The following is a 19454-nucleotide window of genomic DNA, read 5'->3' on the forward strand; positions in this document are numbered from 1 at the left end:
ATAGCATTTTTTTCTACAGTAATCTAATGATGTAGTTTATCACAGAAGTTGCACATGAGTGCATTCAAACAAATGACAGTCTCTTGTTAAGATATGGTATCGTTCAGTTACTACAGTGTATATTTGTTGTGTTTATTCTCAACCTAGCTTTGCTCAAGGCTCAGAAGATATTGCAAAATACAGTTTATTTTTTGCTACACATTTCTTTGCAAGGAAGGTTTTTGAGAGGTAAGCTGGGAGTCATCATACATTCTGATACACAGAAAATGTCGCTCAGGATTCTAAAAAGCTGGTTTTCCCTAGTTTTAATTTTACTTAAAATTACCCTTAAGAGAAGTGTAATTAATATTATATTAGAGCTTGACACCAAAACACAATGTCCTCAAAAGGGTTTTCAACAGCTTCCTTCCAGCAGACAAAGTTCCATTTGTCTGACACAAAAGACCCTTGACTAGAGGGCAACTTTTAGCAACCACTTCAACCAAAGACACTAAACAACTGCATGCTATCTGATAGAACAGAAATACAGTAAATATAGTTCAGCTCAAGTCATCAATGAATTTCATGACCTTACAGCATGTCACAAGCCATCTATTCAGGTCAGATCCTGAACGAAAAGCCTTAAAAGCCATGAATAAATTCAGATCATATTAGTTGTGACACAGTGAGGCCAACCTTCAGTAAGTGCAAGATGCACCCAATTCCAAAAAGTCAATTAATTAAATAAAATCACAATTTAACAATCAGCTAAAGGGGAACCTTGAACCTTGAACCCAAATGCACACCTGCATGCACACTCACACTGATAGACACTCATTGTGATTTACTACATCATAACTAAACAGAGCAAAGCAGCAGAAACCACACTTTAAATTCACTTAATAAGGCACTTGTACTTCGTGCCAACCACATCTATTCAGGTTCCTTGATTCCTATCCTCTATACTGCTGTCGCTACTTATTACATCTTTACCCTTTCAACTCAGTTTGTGGATTCCAGTCTATGGAAGGATAGACATTTCCACTCAAGCTGCCCCCTCTTCTATGTCTGCACACAGCCAATCAGCTATGCTGGTGCTACTGCTAACACACACTTCAGATACAGCAATAAGCTCTTTTAGTAAATTACAAATGACATGCAGTATGGCAGGACAAACCTGACCCACTTGCATTGCAGAGGAAGCTCATACCTTGCTTGAAGTATTCATGTGTGCATGTCTGTAGTGCTCAAATTTTAAAAAGAACTACAGAACGTAATTTCGCCAATTGGTATGCACCAATCCCATCAGAGTTTTGCTAATTCCCATCCCACTTCAAAGCGCTTGCCTTTACAATGCAAATATCAAATGTATGTAAAAGTCAGGGGACTGAGCCAAGTATAACATGGGCAGATGATGCACAAGCATGTCCATTATGTCCTGCCAGGTTGCCCTCGTTATCCTGCTGTTCCTTCTTCATTTTTGCCAATCAGAACAGACTGCCAGGCCTATCCAGTTTGTGAGGAGTGGGGGAATAGTAGAGCAATACATATGGATGACAGGAGACATTGGAGCAAATCATGCAACCTGTGCCAAGGCTTGAAATGGGCAGGTTCCCATTTTTCTTAAAGGATCAGGAAATTACAACTACAATTTTAGTTGCATGTAAAATGGACTCTGTGATTACCAAGGAATTGTATTATTTCCCTAAGTACTATTAAATCAAAATATGGACGCAAAACTTTTTTTACCAGCAAGTGTAGTAAAATGGTGGCACGGAAAACTTTGATTCTAAAGTAAACTAACATTCACTGAGACAGACATCCTGCACATTAGCATTTACAAAACAAAATTCATTACGCACGACAGTCAGAGAAGACCGCTTTGAGGCAGCAGCTACACTTAATTATAGCAGAATCTATGGATTTTATGCAACTACACATAAAGCAAAATCTGGTAAAATTTTAGACACACAGCAGCGGAGAAGAGAGTCACGCAGAAGATTGCCTCTTTAAATTTTATTGATGCCCTGAATCCTGCAGACTTACAAAATTATTAATTATCATCATCATCTGCCCTTTGCCATGAAATCTCAAGATGGATAACAACAATTTAAAAATAAAATACTGAAATAATTTAAAACAAATGATAGTTAAACAAATAGGTCAGGTCTTGAAATACAGGCCTTGGGTATCAAAGACCAGGGTAAATTTAACATAGGACAAAAACTACTTACTAAAGGTGAAAGACACACCTCAGTGGGAAGGAAATTCCATAGCTTAAGGGCTGACAAAGAGAATGCTCTCTCCCGGAACACCACCACCCAGAACTTGAGGGCAATGGAACTACCAAGAGTGCATAATGTACCGGTATGTATACTCCACTGTTACAGTTAAGCAGTATAAAATCCTTCAATGTCGTCCTGTAGAAGATCAAAATGATGTAAGGGGAGGAAATCAGAATATATAGCTGGTAGACAAGATGTAAGAATATAAACCTTGGATTTCCATCTTCCAGATTTGAGGACTGGCATAACAACTCCATTAGGGTAGTATTTATAATATGATAGCTATAAAAAAGGTAAAGGTAAAGGACCCCTGACAGTTAAGTCCAGTTGCAGACGACTCTGAGGTTGCAGCGCTCATCTCGCTTTACAGGCCAAGGAAGCTGGCATTTGTCCACAAATAAGATAGATATAGATATATATATAAATATAGATATAGATACAGTGGTACCTCTACTTACGAATAACTCTACTGACAAATGTTTCTACTTACGAATGGAGCTCCGTCCGCCATCTTGGATGCGGTTTAGATAGGATTTTTTCTACTTACGAATTTTTAGATAGGGTTGCTTCTACTTACGAATTTTTTCTCCCAATGCATTCCTATGGGATCCAACTTACAAATTTTTTCGACTTACGAATGTGCGTTCGGAACGCACTAAATTCGTAAGTAGAGGTACCATTGTATACACACAAGCACACACATACTATTGGTAGTAGTAATTTACTGTCCTACTTGGAAAATAACTCCTGCACTGACTGCATCTTATACTGTAATTCTAAATTCATAGTAATTGTCTCTAACAGCTGGTGAAATAGCTGACTTATACTTTTTTACGGGACAATTACTTATCTTCAATGGATCAGCAGTAGGCCACAACAATTTCCAAAACATAAAAATACATAAAATGGGACTTCACTCAATTAATGATATTCAATGTAAGCAAGAAGAGAAAGAACACAGGGGTATTCTGAGAACCAGGCAGAGCTGTGTAGGTATATACACATAGACGCACACAAGAATGGAAGGAAGAGGAAGGTAAGCAAAAGTTTCTCTTTGAACTTTTGACTCAAGCAGTCATCATCATTTCTGTAGCGGCACATGGCTGCTGCATAGTATGTTACAGCCCTAGAGGGCTTCAACTGTAATTAGAATGATACAAGTGAGACAAAGACAGCCTACCGCTATTAACCATGGGTAGGCAAACTAAGGCCCGGGGGCCGAATCCGGCCCAATCCCCTTCTAAATCCTCAGACGGTCCGGGAATCAGCGTGTTTTTACATGAGTAGAATGTGTCCTTTTATTTAAAATGTATCTCTGGATTATTTGTGGGGCCTGCCTTGTTTTTACATGAGTAGAATGTGTAAAACTAGCTGGCCTGGACACGTGCTGCTGTGCCTGACTCATGGTCCTTGTTTCCCAGGAAGGGGGGGGGTGTCCGTCCGTCCCTAGACTATGTGTCTGTCCCCCCCCCGTTGTTGTGTCTTATCCCTGTGATTCCTCCCAGAATGTCGTGACCCATGAGGTATCCCGTTCCCCTCCCCCCACCCCAGGTCATCCCTGTGACTCCCCCCACCCTGGCTCAACCCATGACCTATTTGGGCCCCTCCTCCCCCCACTCAGGGCTCCACTCGGCCTAGTCTGTAAAGTAGAGCTGAGACCTAGTCTGTAGGCTGTAAAGTAGAGCCGAGGTCTAGTCACAGAATCATAGAGTTGGAAGAGACCACAAGGGCCATCCAGTCCAACCCCCTGCCAAGCAGGAAACACCATCAAAGCATTCTTGACATATGCCTGTCAAAACTCTGCTTAAAGACCTCCAAAGAAAGAGACTCCACCACACTCCTTGGTAGCAAATTCTGTAGGCCTTGGCTCGGCCTAGTATGTAAATGTGAGCCGAGGCCTCCGCCCTGTATCTCCATTCCTTGGCCCCGACCCTTGGAAAAGGAACTGTCAGCTTCTAGGTTCTATTTCCCAGTATGCACTTTTGGGTGAGTTGTGTGTTCTGAAACACGGGTTTGGGGTTTTTTACATGGCTCAGGTGTGACATCTGTGTACGGAAAGTGTCTTAGGTTATTCTCCTATTCGCATGTGGCGTTGTGTCCAAATTTCAATGCTATCGGTCAAGCGGTGGACAGTAGACGGCCCCCTGCTGAAAAAGTTTGCTGACCCCTGCTATAAACAATCTACTTTAGCACAATGAGAGGTTCTTAAAGCTCATGTTTTCATTCAAGTGCATTTGTGTAACACATAAAACCAACATGGATATCAACTATCAACTAACAAACTTTCAGGGTCTTTGTGGATTTCATTTTAATCAGGGACTTTGGAAACCTGCATGACTCAAATTGCACAGAATATGGCAACTAAAATTTATTCCTTTGCATACAACCCTAAGAATCTTAGTTTCCATCTTAATGTTGCAAGTCTCTTGCCTACATATCACCTGATCAGGCAGGGAATATAAAAAAGGGAATGACCATTTTTCCTTTAATAGGAATTCCAGTTATCAGAGAAAGGTCCATTTGCTAAGTGCAACCAGTGGCCATTTCTCATGGCGAAATCACATTTTCTGGCCTTAAAATCTATTTTCTTCCTTTACACACAGACAAATTGAATGTAACATTCCAAATTCTGGAAAACAAAAATTTCTCACAGACACCATATGTGAAATTGTACAAATTGTATGAACTGTGTAAAGCTCATTTATTCTAGTTATTCCACTTGCAGAACCAAATCCTAGTATTAAAAAATTGGACGAGGGGAGTTTAGAGCTGAGTTGTACAGCCCTGCTGATTAGCTATTTTGCTCCTATAAAGTCTGTTAATACATAGCAGAAACAGAAAACTGAGCTACAGATGTTTCTTATTTCTACTTTGGCACGCAAATGCAATGCATTAGCTCATGCCTTCTATTGCTGGCTCACCTCCCCATCCTCCTAGCCAATGCACTATTCACCTATAGTAACTATTCCTCTTTTACACTCTCTGTTCAACCAAATTATTCCATCTGGGGAGATTTCATTTTTAAAAAACAGCCAGAGAATAGTAGATTTACATTGCTTTATTCTAAGCTGTTTTCAGATCAGAGTTTTACATTGGTTTGCAAACAATTTTACTGCTTATAATCAAAATACAGTCCTCTCATGAGTTATGCAGCAAACACCCAAAAAAAGTTTTTTTAAAAAGAGAAATGTAACTAACAACAGTCGAGCCTGCTCTGCATAATGAAAGGACCGTAGAACGGAAGGCCACACAGTAAAGCAGAGGTGCAGGTTTGTAACAGCCAGGCTTAGGGTGGAACACCAGGGATATGTGTTGCCATATTCCTGCAACCACATCATTTGTTGTACAAAAATGCATTTTACATTGTCACTAAAAATAGCATTTCATGCTGCCAAATTTCCAATGGATTTTTTATTTTATTTTTGCTATACAGCCGTACCTTGGATCCCACCTTGCGACTGGAACGTTTTGGCTCTCGAACGCCGCAAACCCGGAAGTGACTGTTCCGGGTTACGAATGTTCTTTGGAACCTGAACAACCGACAGGGTTTCTGATTGAGTACAGGAAGCCCCTGCAGCCAATCGGAAGTCTTTAAAATTAACAGTGAAAGAAAACTTAAGGCAAGAGGGAGCGGATTTATGTACTTATGTACAAGGTAATTATGGGGAAATTCAGCAGAGGACTCTGGAGATAGCCCTTCATGACTTCACTTGACAAGGTCCTCTAGCCAGTGACAAAAATGGGAAATGTTTGCACCTTTGTTCATGGGGATGCAGCTGAAGTTTAGACAACCAGTATATGTAAGACACACCAGTTTCCAACAGAAGCAAACACAGCAGTAGTACAATGGGTCAAACAGTGACCAAAAGGAAGCAACCTCCATGCTACTACTGGTGGAGAGATTGCTCCTTCCAGTCATTGCTCAGCATCAGTCTCTTCCTATACATCACACTGCCTAGCCACTGCTGTCAGTTTCCATTGCCTACAGAGGCACACAAAGCTTCCTTTTGGTAAGGAAGACATGCATAACAACCCCTGTCTTTCAGTATAACACTGAGCAACTTGCAGAAATGTAGTGTAGAAGGCAAGGTAAGATTGACAAAGAGGCAGTCCTGATTCTTACCAGACAAACCCAAAGCTTGAGCACCATGGCCTACTGTGGAGCAGGACGTAGTAAATAAAAATACTATATGTGTGCAACTCCTGTTTCATTTTTATTTCAAACCCTTTATTATAGAGCAACATGCCCTGCTATTCCAGGCCATATTTCTGATACAGTCATAGCTCGTGTTGCGTCCGCTGTGGGTTGCATTTTTCCAGGTTACAAACGCGGCAGACCCAGAAGTGTTTCGCCGCGTGCGCATGCGCAGAAGCGTCTGCATGCTTCGCACACGAGCAGAAACACTCTATCGCACTTTCGCGCATGCATAAAAGTGCCACTCAGGTTGCAGACTTTTCAGGGTGCGAACGGCACCCTGGAACGGATCGTGTCTGCAACGCGAGGTACCACTGTACGATGAAATTGTTTTTATAAAACTATTTTATTGAATCTTCATGAGTTAAGGACAAGTCCCAAAGTACTAGCATTAGTACTGCGGCCTTCTTTAATTTTATTTTTACTGTCAATTTCAAACATAGGTTTTCCGCAGGTAATGTATGAGAACAAGAAGGGTTTTTTCCACAGGCTGCAATGCTATTTCTGAAACTACATTAATTTCTCTAAAGCATGGGTAGGCAAACTAAGGCCCGGGGGCCCCAGATCCGGCCCAATCACCTTCTAAATCGGGCCCGCGGACAGTCCGGGAATCAGCGTGTTTTTACATGAGTAAAATGTGTCCTTTTATTTAAAATGCATCTCTGGGTTATTTGTGGGGCATAGGAATTCGTTCATTCCCCCCCCCCAAAAAAAAAATATAGTCCGGCCCCCCACAAGGTCTGAGGGACAGTGGACCGGCCCCCTGCTGAAAAAGTTTGCTGACCCCTGCTCTAGAGACTGGTCTCCCTAGTCCACTCATGCTCCCCTATGAGAGAAGGGAGGAAGTTTGATCCCCCCCACTTTATATGTTCATAGGTAAAAAGGTAAAGGGACCCCGACCATTAGGTCCAGTCGTGACCAACTCTGGGGTTGCGCGCTCATCTCGCATTATTGGCCGAGGGAGCCAGCGTATGTGGCCAGCATGACAAAGCCACTTCTGGCAAACCAAAGCAGCACATGGAAACACCGTTTACCTTCCCGCTGTAGCGGTTCCTATTTATCTACTTGCATTTTACGTGCTTTCGAAGTGCTAGGTTGGCAGGAGCTGGGACCAAGCAACGGAAGCTCACCCCGTCACAGGGATTCAAACCGCCGACCTTCTGATCAGCAAGCCCTAGGCTCAGTAGTTTAACCCACAGCGCCACCTGGGTGCCATATGTTCATAGGTATTTTATTTATAAAATCTCTTCCACACTTCCTCCCAAAGGACCCCAGCTTATATATATAAGCTTAGAAGAGGAAACAAATTGAACTACCTTCATCACTATATTCTTCTGACATCTTTTGCAGAATGGTCACTATTACTCCCATTTTACAAGTAGGCACCTGAAGCTGCAAGACAGTGATTCTCTCAGGGCCACCCTGCTCAGCCATGTACTTAACAGGGAGCTGAACCCTGAAACAAAAATAAAATTTAAAATGTAGTAATCTTGCATATTCAACAAATGTAAGTATCATTCTCTATTTAGGCCAAGCTTACTTTAAAAAAAAAACAACCCCAAAGTGTTTTCAACTTCTAGCTACAGTAAAAACTACAACTGTCAGAAAATTCTGTTTAAAATGTCTTCTGTTGTCATTCTCAGCTCATGTAACAGAAATTTCAGAGTGCATATGTCACTACATAGCAGTCATTCATTTCTCCTCAAACAAATAGATCGAACCAGGAGAGCTGACCCAGTACCACAAATTAGAAAGCACACCATGCAGGAGAATCATAGTGTGAAGTTAGGTGTACAGTGGTACCTCGGGTTACAGACTCCGATAACCCGGAAGTAGTACCTCGGGTTAAGAACTTTACCTCAGAATGAGAACAGAAATTGCACACCAGTGGCACAATGACAGGCCCCATTAGCTAAAGTCGTACCTCAGGTTAAGAACGGTTTCAGGTTAAGAACGGAACTCCGGAATGAATTAAGTTCGTAACCAGAGGTACCACTGTAAACAAAATGATTCCCCCGCCCCCAACTCTGTAACATGTTCTTCTGAAGCCTAAGAATGTTTGCTGCTTGGCAACTGGAAGCTTGGAAAGAATCAAAGAGCAAATTTCTATTAAATGTTTCTCACATTCATGGAACAATCCTTTCGCCTAAATCCCAACAAAGAAACTATATGCAAGCAGTCCTTGGGCTATTCACATTCATACAATGATTGCCCAAAGACAGAAAAAGACATGTTGCATGAACAGACACAAAACTACTTGTGGCAATTAAAAGTTTCAGAAAACTCAATTTATGAAAATCCTAGTTATAAATTACCAATCCCTTTGACTCACTGAAATTCTCATATTTGGACTGCAACCAAGAGATCAGAAACATTTACCTAGACACTGTTCACCATCTACTTCTGCATTTCTTCTAGTCCTAATTACAAATATAGGGACCCAGGTGGCGCTGTGGTTAAACCACTGAGCCTAGGGCTTGCCGATCAGAAGGTCGGTGGTTCGAATCCCTGTGACGGGGTGAGCTCCCGTTGCTTGGTCTCAGCTCCTGCCAACCTAGCAGTTCGAAAGCACGTCAAAATGCAAGTAGATAAATAGGAACCGCTACAGCGGGAAGGTAAACGGTGTTTCCATGTGCTGCTCTGGTTTGCCAGAAGCGGCTTTGTCATGCTGGCCACATGACCTGGAAGCTATACACCGGCTCCCTCGGCCAATAATGTGAGATGAGCGCGCAACCCCAGAGTCGGTCACTACTGGACCTAATGGTCAGGGGTCCCTTTACCTTTAATTACAAATATAAGCAGAGGCTTATGCGGCCATAATGAATCCAATGTGACTTTCCTGTGGCTAGCCAGAAGTTCCTAATCATGGATGCATGAGGACTATTCCTGTAATTGTGCACTAGTTAAGATAAAGGAAAACATACTGAATTGGGCTTATTAAATAAGTACAATTTAAAGTTTGTTCTTCAATAGTATGTTTTTATTTTTGTTTCTGAGCAACGAAGCTTCACTTGTTCAAAAAGTAAGCAACAAGACAGCAGCACACATTTTGCAAAAGACACACAGCAGCACCCCAATCCTAGTCACAATTATATGAGAAAAATTCACATTGCCTACAACTGAGCTTAAACAAACTGCAAAAGAACAGAAGCTTTCAGAGTGGGACTTAGTTGCTCACATAAGTTTTCAGAACACAGAATATGGACCTTTTATAAGAATGAAAATTTCTTCATATGTAAAGTTGTACAGTAAAGGATACCACTGGAATTAATAGCTTGTAAGCTCCTGAAACTCAGGTTACAAACCAAAGATAGGATTCTAAAGTTATGTGGAAGAGGCAGAACAGTTGATACTGGAGACAAGTGCAGAAGCAGCCTTCCTCCTATTATAGCTTATCAGCAACAAATGGGTTTTTCTTCAACAATAGCTGTTAAGACATCTGCCACACACATTAAACCATTTCAAGATCTTCAGGACTCCCAAGCAATTGCAGAGATTTCTCATTTGCTCAACTGGTTTACTACTGTGCACAGAATATGAAAAATGTGTATATTAAACTTAATATTATCAATGAGTATGCATAAATAAATGCTTACTCTGATAGACTCTTAAGAGTAACTTCCTTTGCCAAATAAGTGGCATGCAATTGGAAAGAGCGTAGTCTTTGTTGGTTCACATTGCACAATGAATGCCCTCTTCATTCATTACTATTTTATAACCATCCTGATTTTAATTTGCAATAAACATTTTAAGAATGCTTGTTTACCTTTTTATAGTTCTGGATTATTATGAAATCTCTTCATCTGCTCCTTACTGTAACATAACCAATTGTGTGAAGATTGCAATTTCAAATAAACTTCAGAAACCACCCATTCATTATAACAGTTAGGTGAGAATAGAGCCAGCTGTATTCTTGTTTCCTCCCTTGGTACAAAAGGTGGTGCTTCACGTGAGCCTCCATCTGTTGTGAGATTTATTTTCTCTCTTGCTTGTTCATTATCCAATTGCGCACCCATGCATATTTGTTACAGCATGCCCGAAAGCACAATCCCCAAAAGAAATTTAAAAGGTCAAATGTAAAGACAGAAAAGCCATCTCACAAAGGGACATCACAGCAACCCCATACTGTATTACAATGGAAGTGAAACAAATAGGAAGATAAGATATAGGAAGAACAGGAAGGGAGCTGCTAATAAAAGGCAGAGGTGCTATATAAGCCTTGAAAATCAAGGTCACACAAACCATAGACATAGAAAAGGCAGTACAGCCTACTGAGTTCATCCCTGAAGGCTCTAAGCATGCCAGCGCCACTACACAGACAATTCAGAAACTCACCATTACTTCCCCTTTCAAGGACACACCCGCATCCTTGGAGGCAAGTACCGCTATTGCATTCTCATCTTCAGGGCTCCAATTACTGTTTTGATCTCAAAACAGATATAAAATTACTTGATCTTTCTCCCCTCCCCGCCCCAACCCATCTCACACCTAAAAGGCAAAGAGAGCTTAGGTTATCCTAGCCAGTTCCTCACCCATAGTATGAATTCAACATTTGCTTCATGTTTTAACATAACCAACCAATTCAGGAGACCCCCCCCCTCAAAGCTCATAATAAGATTGTGATCTCACACCTGTTTAAAATTCAATTGTGACATTGCCTGTGAGGCTGATCACTCTCATACCACCTGAGATTAACATTTAGCAAGGAAACTTACTCAGGGAAACACAGATGTTGTCAACAGATCAAATCTGTCCCATATTAACAAGACCATGTCTCAGGAAATTATTATTAGACAAGAAATTACTATAACAGCCTTAAGCTTGCCTTCAAGGAAGTTAGTGGATCAAGGAACAAAATATCGCTCTACTATTAATTATCCAGCTTGGGATCATAGTAAGATGCCTTATACCGAGTCAGATGAATTGTCAATATAGCTCAATGTGGCCTATATTAACTAATAGCAGCTCTCTAAAGTTTCAGACTGGGGACGTTCACAGGAATACCTGAAGAGACCAGGGACTGAATATGTGCAAAGCACATATTCTGAAGCACATATATCTGAAGAAGTGTGCATGCACACGAAAGCTCATACCAATGACAAACTTAGTTGGTCTCTAAGGTGCTACTGGAAGGAATTTTTTTTATTTTGCAAAGCAAATGTTCCACTACTAAAGTCTGGCCCTTCTTCAAGATTCCCCGCTAAAGTTTATTGTTGCACTGTGCATATTCAGGTATTAATGGGTTTGCAGTAGCTTTCCCTGACATTGCCCTCCCGATATTTTGGACTAAAAATCCCAATAGCTGCACCAGCATGGCCAATGGGCAGGGATGATGAGAGTTGCAGCCCAGCAATATCTTGGGAGGTGCCATTTTGGGGGATTCTGCTTTGTGGGGTATTTTTTATTCCAGGCCTCCTTGCTATGCACATCAAAGCTTGACTTTATGGTCTCCTGACACTCAGACGTAGGACTCTATTCATACACCAATGGGGCTGCACACCAATTTACATGGCACAGATATGTGGCACTTTCTCTAATACTATTGTGAACAACAGCTCTTACTTCACACATCATATGACTTGCATGGTAGAGGGGAACTCATTTGAGCACCTGGAGAAAATGTAGGATATAAGGTACATGTAAAAGCAAGAACAAAACACTATTCAGCAGTCCAGCCTTGTTGTGAGGAGACTGCCTGGACATCAGGATTTTTAGTTTGTCTTCACAAAACCAAATGCCATTGGGAATTTGTGCTGGAGTGAGAAAGAGACCATAGAGTCTTTTATTATTATTATTATTTAGTATTTTCATTACAAGGATAACAAAAAAGAAGAGTTTGGATTTGATATCCTGCCTTTCACTTTTAAGGAGTCTCAACGGTATCTCCTTTCCCTTCCTCCCCCCCACAACAAACACTCTGAGGTGAGTGAGGCTGAGAGACTTCAGGCTAGCCCAAGGCCACCCACCCATGTGGTGGAGATTAAAAGTCTACCGCTCTTAACCACTACTACACCATGTGGGACATTACGGTGGGGCAAGAGGGCTGCTCATGTTTACCACTTTTTATTTTTTAAAAGAACTGCATATTGCTCTAGAAAAGACAGATTTAACGAAGTGTGTTTTGAAATATCACAAAATAGCACAAGCAGTAAGGGGTTGCGTCATTATTATTTAGTAACATCCAGTGGGGCTAGTGCAGGCATCCCCAAACTTCGGCCCTCCAGATGTTTTGGACTACAATTCCCATCATCCCTGATCACTGGTTCTGTTAGCTAGGGATCATGGGAGTTGTAGGCTAAACAACTGGAGGGCCGCAGTTTGGGGATGCCTGGGCTAGTGGAAGGTTACCAGATGTCCCCAGTTCCCAGGGACAGTCCCCGGATTTGCAAATCAGTCCCCATACAAAATCCACTGAAGTTGAAAAGTGTCCCTGGATTCATTGAAAAAAAATCTGGTAACCTTAGGCTAGTGAGAGATATGCAACCACATGCCAAACACAATTTGTATGAACAATGCATTCTCTGGAACTACATTTTCTAAGTAACTAAACATGAAGGTTTCAGATGCTAAGAAAAAGAGAAGTCCCACCAAAAGAAGCCATTCCACCTCAAAAGCAGACATCTGAATCTCCTTCAAAATTTGGTTAACAACTAGCTATCCTACCAAAATACCAACAACAAAAACACCACCTGGGTCTGAAATTACCCATGAATGCTCTTTGCCTCAATTTATTATATAATGCTTAACTGAGCTCAGTCATTTTGTTTTATTGAGGATAGTCCCATAATAGATAGACAGATAGATAGATATAAAATGAATCAATATGAATGTTCGCATCCATAAATAGCTAATTCTTATCAATCTTATCTTCACAAATGCCACACCTGAAACAGGTGTTTAAAATATTTATTCTTAATCACCCATGCATTCAGATAAACAAGTGCAATACTTTGTGGTCTTCTTATAACGTTTCTGTACAAAGTCATTATGAATGAGGGGGATTCTGCATCCCAAAACAGCCTTTTATTCATGCAACGAGTAAGCTGCACAATGAAACCTCTTGCTGGATCAGAGCTATCAATTAATCCATGTTCCCTATGGAACTTTGCACATGATTTATTTAAATAATTTGAATTCACATTTATGTTTGCAATCCAATTGTCCTGATAAAAATACTGAATAATTATAGTGTTCTTGTGAGGAATTATTAACCACAAGAACAATGAAAAATGTTCACCATGGATATGACTTGTGACCAAACTATTGTGCAATCAGAACTAAACTAATCTCATATTGGGTCAGATAATGGTTCCATTCAGAGGCTTCAACCAATCAAACCACAGTATCAAACAGTCAATAATGGTACACTCAAAAGCAGCCCTAATATTCTAGCACTTGGCAGGCATAATCACTGCTTCAAGTGGATGGTATAGATTTTAGTAAACATACTAAACTGAAATGAAAAAACATAATGGCACAAAGATTTCCAGGTTTGACAATAAGGGTGTCAAATTTTGTCCAGCAGCAGGATACTATTATAAGCAGCAACATTCTTTTAAACCTATCTATTTTATTATTCACTTCTGTATTAGCCTAGCAAACTACCGTAAGTATACAAACAATATTGATGTAACAGTAGAACATGCTGGGAAGCACCTCAATTCTTAATTACATGTGTGCATTTCTCACAAGCTTCTATCCTTTTACTTTCAGAAGATCTTCTGGTTGTTCTGAAAGACTTAGAAGATGTTTATTTTCCCCACTTGTTTTTCTATGTATTTTCTTATAGAAATGGGTAACTGTTGTTTTTGGACAGTGGGTTCACCTCTCACCCAGTCTCCTCAGTAATACTGTATAACACGTGAAAAGCCATAGAAAATACTTATAGTATGGCAGGTATATTCTTTTTAGATACAAATAAGTTAATAGCTAATTGTAAAAATAAAATAAAAAATTAAGCCCTCAAGCTCAGTAGTAAAGCACATTCATTAAAGGCAAAAGGTCTCGGGTTCAGTCACTGGCATCTCCAAACATGGTTGGCAAAGCCCCCTGTCTAAAACCCTGGAGAGCCCAGCCTTGCCAGTTAGTGTCAACAATAATGAGCAAGATGGTCCAAAGCACTGGCTTGCTATAAATAAGATTCTGATTTTCCTTTCACTTTACAGCAAATGGAATACATACAGAACTGAATAGGCAGGTATAAGTCTTGTACCAACAGTGCCAGGGTGGGGGTGGGGAATCAGTGCTGTGTTTATCCTAGACTAGGAGAATAAGGTAGATATAGCGAACCAACAGGGTCATATACAATTATTTTAGTAAACCAGTGACAAATTCTGGATTTTGTTTCTGGAACTACCAAATGTAATCTGTTGCTTCAATTTCTGGATGGAATCATTAAGGAATAGGAAATTATTTATGTATAACAAGCCCTGATCATTAATTAAAAAGTTAGCAAATGAATGGTGTGCACAGTAAACAACAGAATCAGCACAGTCTATTTAATAGTTCTCCCCTAGGCCAGCTGACAACTTAAAGCTATAAAGCCACTCCTCACATGTAACAAACAGTTCAGTAATTCATAATGTTATCAAAGAATGGTAATTTATTCTAAAGTGCTGTGCAGACAAGTACAGTTTGTTCTCAGGCACTGCAAGAGAACTATTCAGTATCAGTAACAAGAGCTGATGAGACTAAAACACTACAGGGCCATCAGTGCAAGAATATTCAACCTAATCCTATCTTGCATGGTTTAATTATAGAGATAACTGTAAGGTTTAATTAATTAATTAAGGACATGCGAGCTACACAGGCCCAACTGAATTCCACCCGTTTTAACCTACCCATTTCAACAGCAGCATCACATGAAGCCTCGACAGAGATATACTGTATCCGGTTTTAACAGCACTACTGAGCTTTAAACCTTTCCTTCCAAAAATAAAGCCCTAACCCTGAGATATCACTACTTCCCGGAAGCAGAGCATATGCATTCCCTCTGAGGAAATTGGGCTCCGTGACTGGGAGACGAGACAAGCACACATTTATTCCAGGGCCATGTGCAAAACCGGGCAGCATTAACGTCTCCCCCCACCTCCTCCAACCCCCCAACTCGTATCTGGGAACTTCCAAAGAGAAAGTGAAAAGCAAGTGTGGTGATTTTGTTTAGTTTGTTTCCCGTAGGGGTTTGCTTTTCTTTTCCTCTTTGGATTAAGCCGCGTTCACCAATCCTGCCAGGTTTAAGGGTGATTAGCAGAGAAAGCGCTAAATATAGCCGCGTAGTAACTAATTGCACTGCTTTCCCCAGCTTTAATGGCTCCCTGAAGCGGCGGCGCCCCGCTTCCTTTCCCACCCAGGCTGGGCTGCAATCTGCATCGCCGGGCGGGCGGATTTGTTGCAGTGACCTTCTTCTTCTTCCTCCGCTCCGCTCCACTCCCCGACACCCGCCCCTTCTCCTCCTCCTCCCAAATCACTCAACCAGATGGCGACGCGCGTTAACGAACATCTGAAGCAACTGTAGGGAAAGGGGAAGAAGCCAGGCACTAGGCACAAACTGAGAAGAGACCCTCGCCGAGAGCGCCAAAACCGAGGAGAGAAATCTGGCCTGGAAACTGAAACAAGCGAGTGGGGCTGGGCTCCACTTTGGGCTCCACTTTGTGGAGGCTGGGCGCTACAAAACCCAAACCGGGTTCGCTTTCACACGTTTGCTACCCGAATAAATGGGACCGCCCGCCGCCCGCCCCCCCCCCCGCCGCCGCCGCCGCCGCTACCTGCTCTGTAGTCGCCGTTTTGGCCGAACTCGGAGAGGAGCCTCCCCCACATGGCGGGGCCTCCGCGGGCGGAGAGAGGGCCGTCGAGGAGGAGAAGCTCCGGGGGTCCGCACGGAGACCCGCGCCCGCGCGCGGCCTGGACGGCAGAGACTGGAAAGGGCAGCTGCTAGTGGTCGCTCATTGCCGGCCCTCCTCTGCTGCTGCTGCTGCTGCTCCTGCCCTTCGCGCTTGGCAGCCCGACTCTGGCCTGCGAGGAGCCGAGGCCATGGTTGCTGCCGGCCAGTTCCTTCGCAGAACAAGCAGCGGAAAGGACAAAACTCGCCTCCTTCCTTCGCTGCTGCTGCTGCTGCTGCTGCTGCCCACACACTGCAGCTTCCCGTCTCTTTTTCTTCCTCCGCCTCCTCCTCTTGCTGCTGCTGCTCGGTGCCGGGCGGGGACAGAGGCGGGAACTCAGCAGATGCTGCCGCTACTCTCTGAAGAGAGGGGAGTTGGCGGTGGAAGCGGGAGGGGGCGGCAGGCAGGCAGCACGGAGCCCGCCAGGGGTAACTGAAGAAGCGAGCGAGGAGGAAAAGGAGAGGGTGGGGGCTGTTTCTTGGAAAGTAGGAGGAGGCAGCCCGGGAACGTGGAAGGTGGATCCGGGAGCACATGCGAAAGGGCCTCTGAGCACGTGCAGAGAATCCACAGCGTTGCGTGGTTTGACATCAGTAGGAAGAGAGCACGCGCGCATAGCGTGGTCACCAACGGTGAACTTTGTAAAGATAGCGTGGTCCCACTCATAAGGCAGTTTTGAGTACAATAAGACACTGGTTGATGAGCTAGTTTTAACCACTGTGGGTAAAAGGGAAGAAGTAATCTTTCTGGTTTGGTCAACACTGGACTAAACCCTATTGGAGTTACTTTACACAGGGCATGGAGGCTGCCAAGAAATGAAAAGAACCTAAGTGCTTAAACGCTTAACCTAGATAGCTCAGTTGATTAGATCGTGGCATTAAGGCTGCAGGTCTGAGCCCTGTATGGGGCAGGGGGCTGGACTATATGATGTCCCTTCCAGCAATTCTATGATATGGTGGTAATGTCTGTATCTGGAGGCCTTTTGTTCAGAAGGATCACATGGCACTTGTGCAGGATCTAGCTGTAGCTCTGTCACCGTAGCAATGTGGTGCTCTTCGATGTGATGTTGTTGATTGCAGCACCCATCAATCCCCACTAGCATGGCCAACAAGAGAGATGGGCATTGTAGTCCACACTAAATGGAGGGCACCATGAAGGCTATCCCTGCCCAATGTGATTAAATAATTGATTTTTTTTTTGTGGGGAGTGGGCCTGGAACTGAGCCAAAAATCCACCTACTTATATCTGTAATCAATAAAGTTGTGGCCATTTCTAATCCAGTTTTTTGAGTTTATTAATCACAACTTACATTTAGCAACTGCCTGGAGTGTGTGCCACTGCGACTGGGCCCGCAATAAACTAACTTTGTGTTGAGTTCCCCCACCCTTCTTCCAGAAAGAAAGCACTGGTCACAAGGATAATATGAGAATCAGGCCACAAATGGCTTCCCACAGAGGTAGATTTAGCGCAATGCAACTGGTTCCCTCACACTGGGCACCAACATAAGGGGGTCACCACACAGCATCACATCTATGACATAGTGCACTTGCAGAATGGAAGGCAAGAGGCAGGGGGGCACCAAATTTTGGCCTCTCACAGGGCACCACTGAAATTCGAAAGACCAAAGCACCCCTGCTTCCCTCATAGATAGGCTCCCTCACCAGATAGTTTGTGTTTTCTGCAAATTACAAGTAAAGCTGTCCTTATACAAGTAGTTTCTACTTGTTTTACATCTTTGTCTCAGGACTTTTAACTCAATTTTAACCTCTTTTGGATTCGTAAACATATTACTAGAGATCAGTGCACCAAATATAATACTTGATGTATATGTTTTCTAGATCATGCTAGGACCTGTCTAGATACATCCAAAGTTTGGTATTTGCCCAAAGCAGGAACACTGATAGCGTGTTTCTCATATTATAAGACATGTCTTATATTAATTTTTTTCTCAAAAAAACACGACATGTCTTATTTTCAAGGGATGTCTTATTTTTTAATAAAGTGCACGCGGGCGCTGTTTGCCGGGCTTGTCAAGCCCAGCAAACAGCGCCCGCCGATCTTCGGTGACAGGCGGGGGTGGACGGAGAGCGGAGAACGATCTCCGCTTCCCCCCCCCACCCCCGCCTGTCACACAGCACAGGTCCGAAGATCGGCGGGCGCTGTTTGCCGGGCTTGTCAAGCCCAGCAAGGAGCGCCCGCCGATCTTCGGTGACAGGCGGGGGTGGGGGGAGAGCGGAGCACGATCTCCGCTTCCCCCCCACCCCCGCCCGTCACACAGCACAGGGCCGAAGATCGGCGGGCGCTGTTTGCCGGGCTTGTCAAGCCCAGCAAGGAGCGCCGGCCGATCTTCGGTGACAGGCGGGGGTGGGGGGAGAGTGGAGAACGATCTCCGCTTTCCCCCCCACCCCGCCCGTCACACAGCACAGGGCCGAAGATCGGCGGGCGCTGTTTGCCGGGCTTGTCAAGCCCAGCAAACAGCGCCCGCCGATCTTTGGTGACAGGCGGGGGTGGGGGGAGAGCGGAGAACGATCTCCGCTTCCCCCCTACCCCCGCCTGTCACACAGCACAGGTCCGAAGATCGGCGGGCGCTGTTTGCCGGGCTTGTCAAGCCCAGCAAACAGCGCCCGCCGATCTTCGGTGACAGGCGGGGGTGGGGGGAGAGCGGAGAACGATCTCCGCTTCCCCCCCACCCCCGCCCGTCACACAGCACAGGTCCGAAGATCGGCGAGCGCTGTTTGCCGGTCTTGTCAAGCCCAGCAAGGAGCGCCCGCCGATCTTCGGCTCTGTCCCCCGATGCGCTACGGCTCGGGGAAGCAGGCAGGGAGCTCCTGCTGGGTCCCGCGCCTTCGCCTCTCGCTCGGTCAGGGCTTTGCGATAGTGCTTATTTTCGGGGTATGTCTTATTTTTCACCAACCCTTTGAAATCCTGTCATGGCTTATTTTGGGGGGATGCCTTAAAATATGAGAAACACGGTATATACTAGATACACACCTCTCTGGAAAAAATTTAGTCAACCTTTTAATCACCAGCACACCTGCAGACCTATATAATTTGTAAAGTATAAGCTACATTTACTACTGTGGATTTCTGTGTTCTGAATACACACCACATAGAAGCAAG

General features: G+C 43.5%; 1 protein-coding gene across 4 annotated transcripts in view; it reads right to left on the reverse strand.

Moving 5' to 3' along the window:
- CEP85L (centrosomal protein 85L) overlaps window positions 1–16604 on the reverse strand; it is a 103476-nt gene extending 86872 nt beyond the window's left edge. For 2 of the 4 annotated variants that reach the window (XM_035109173.3, XM_035109172.3), the window contains exon 1: window positions 16224–16604. In XM_035109173.3, the coding sequence (XP_034965064.2) occupies window positions 16224–16275 (52 nt within the window). In that variant the 5' untranslated portion in view covers window positions 16276–16604. Of the gene's footprint in view, window positions 1–7775; window positions 7931–16223 lie in introns of those variants that run through there. The other 2 variants (XM_088666052.1, XM_088666053.1) reach the window with 2 other exon arrangements.
- Window positions 16605–19454: the final 2850 nt, after the last annotated feature.

This window comes from Zootoca vivipara, chromosome 3 (assembly GCF_965207765.1).
Source record: "Zootoca vivipara chromosome 3, rZooViv2.hap1.1, whole genome shotgun sequence".
NCBI classification, from domain to species: Eukaryota; Metazoa; Chordata; class Lepidosauria; order Squamata; family Lacertidae; genus Zootoca; species Zootoca vivipara.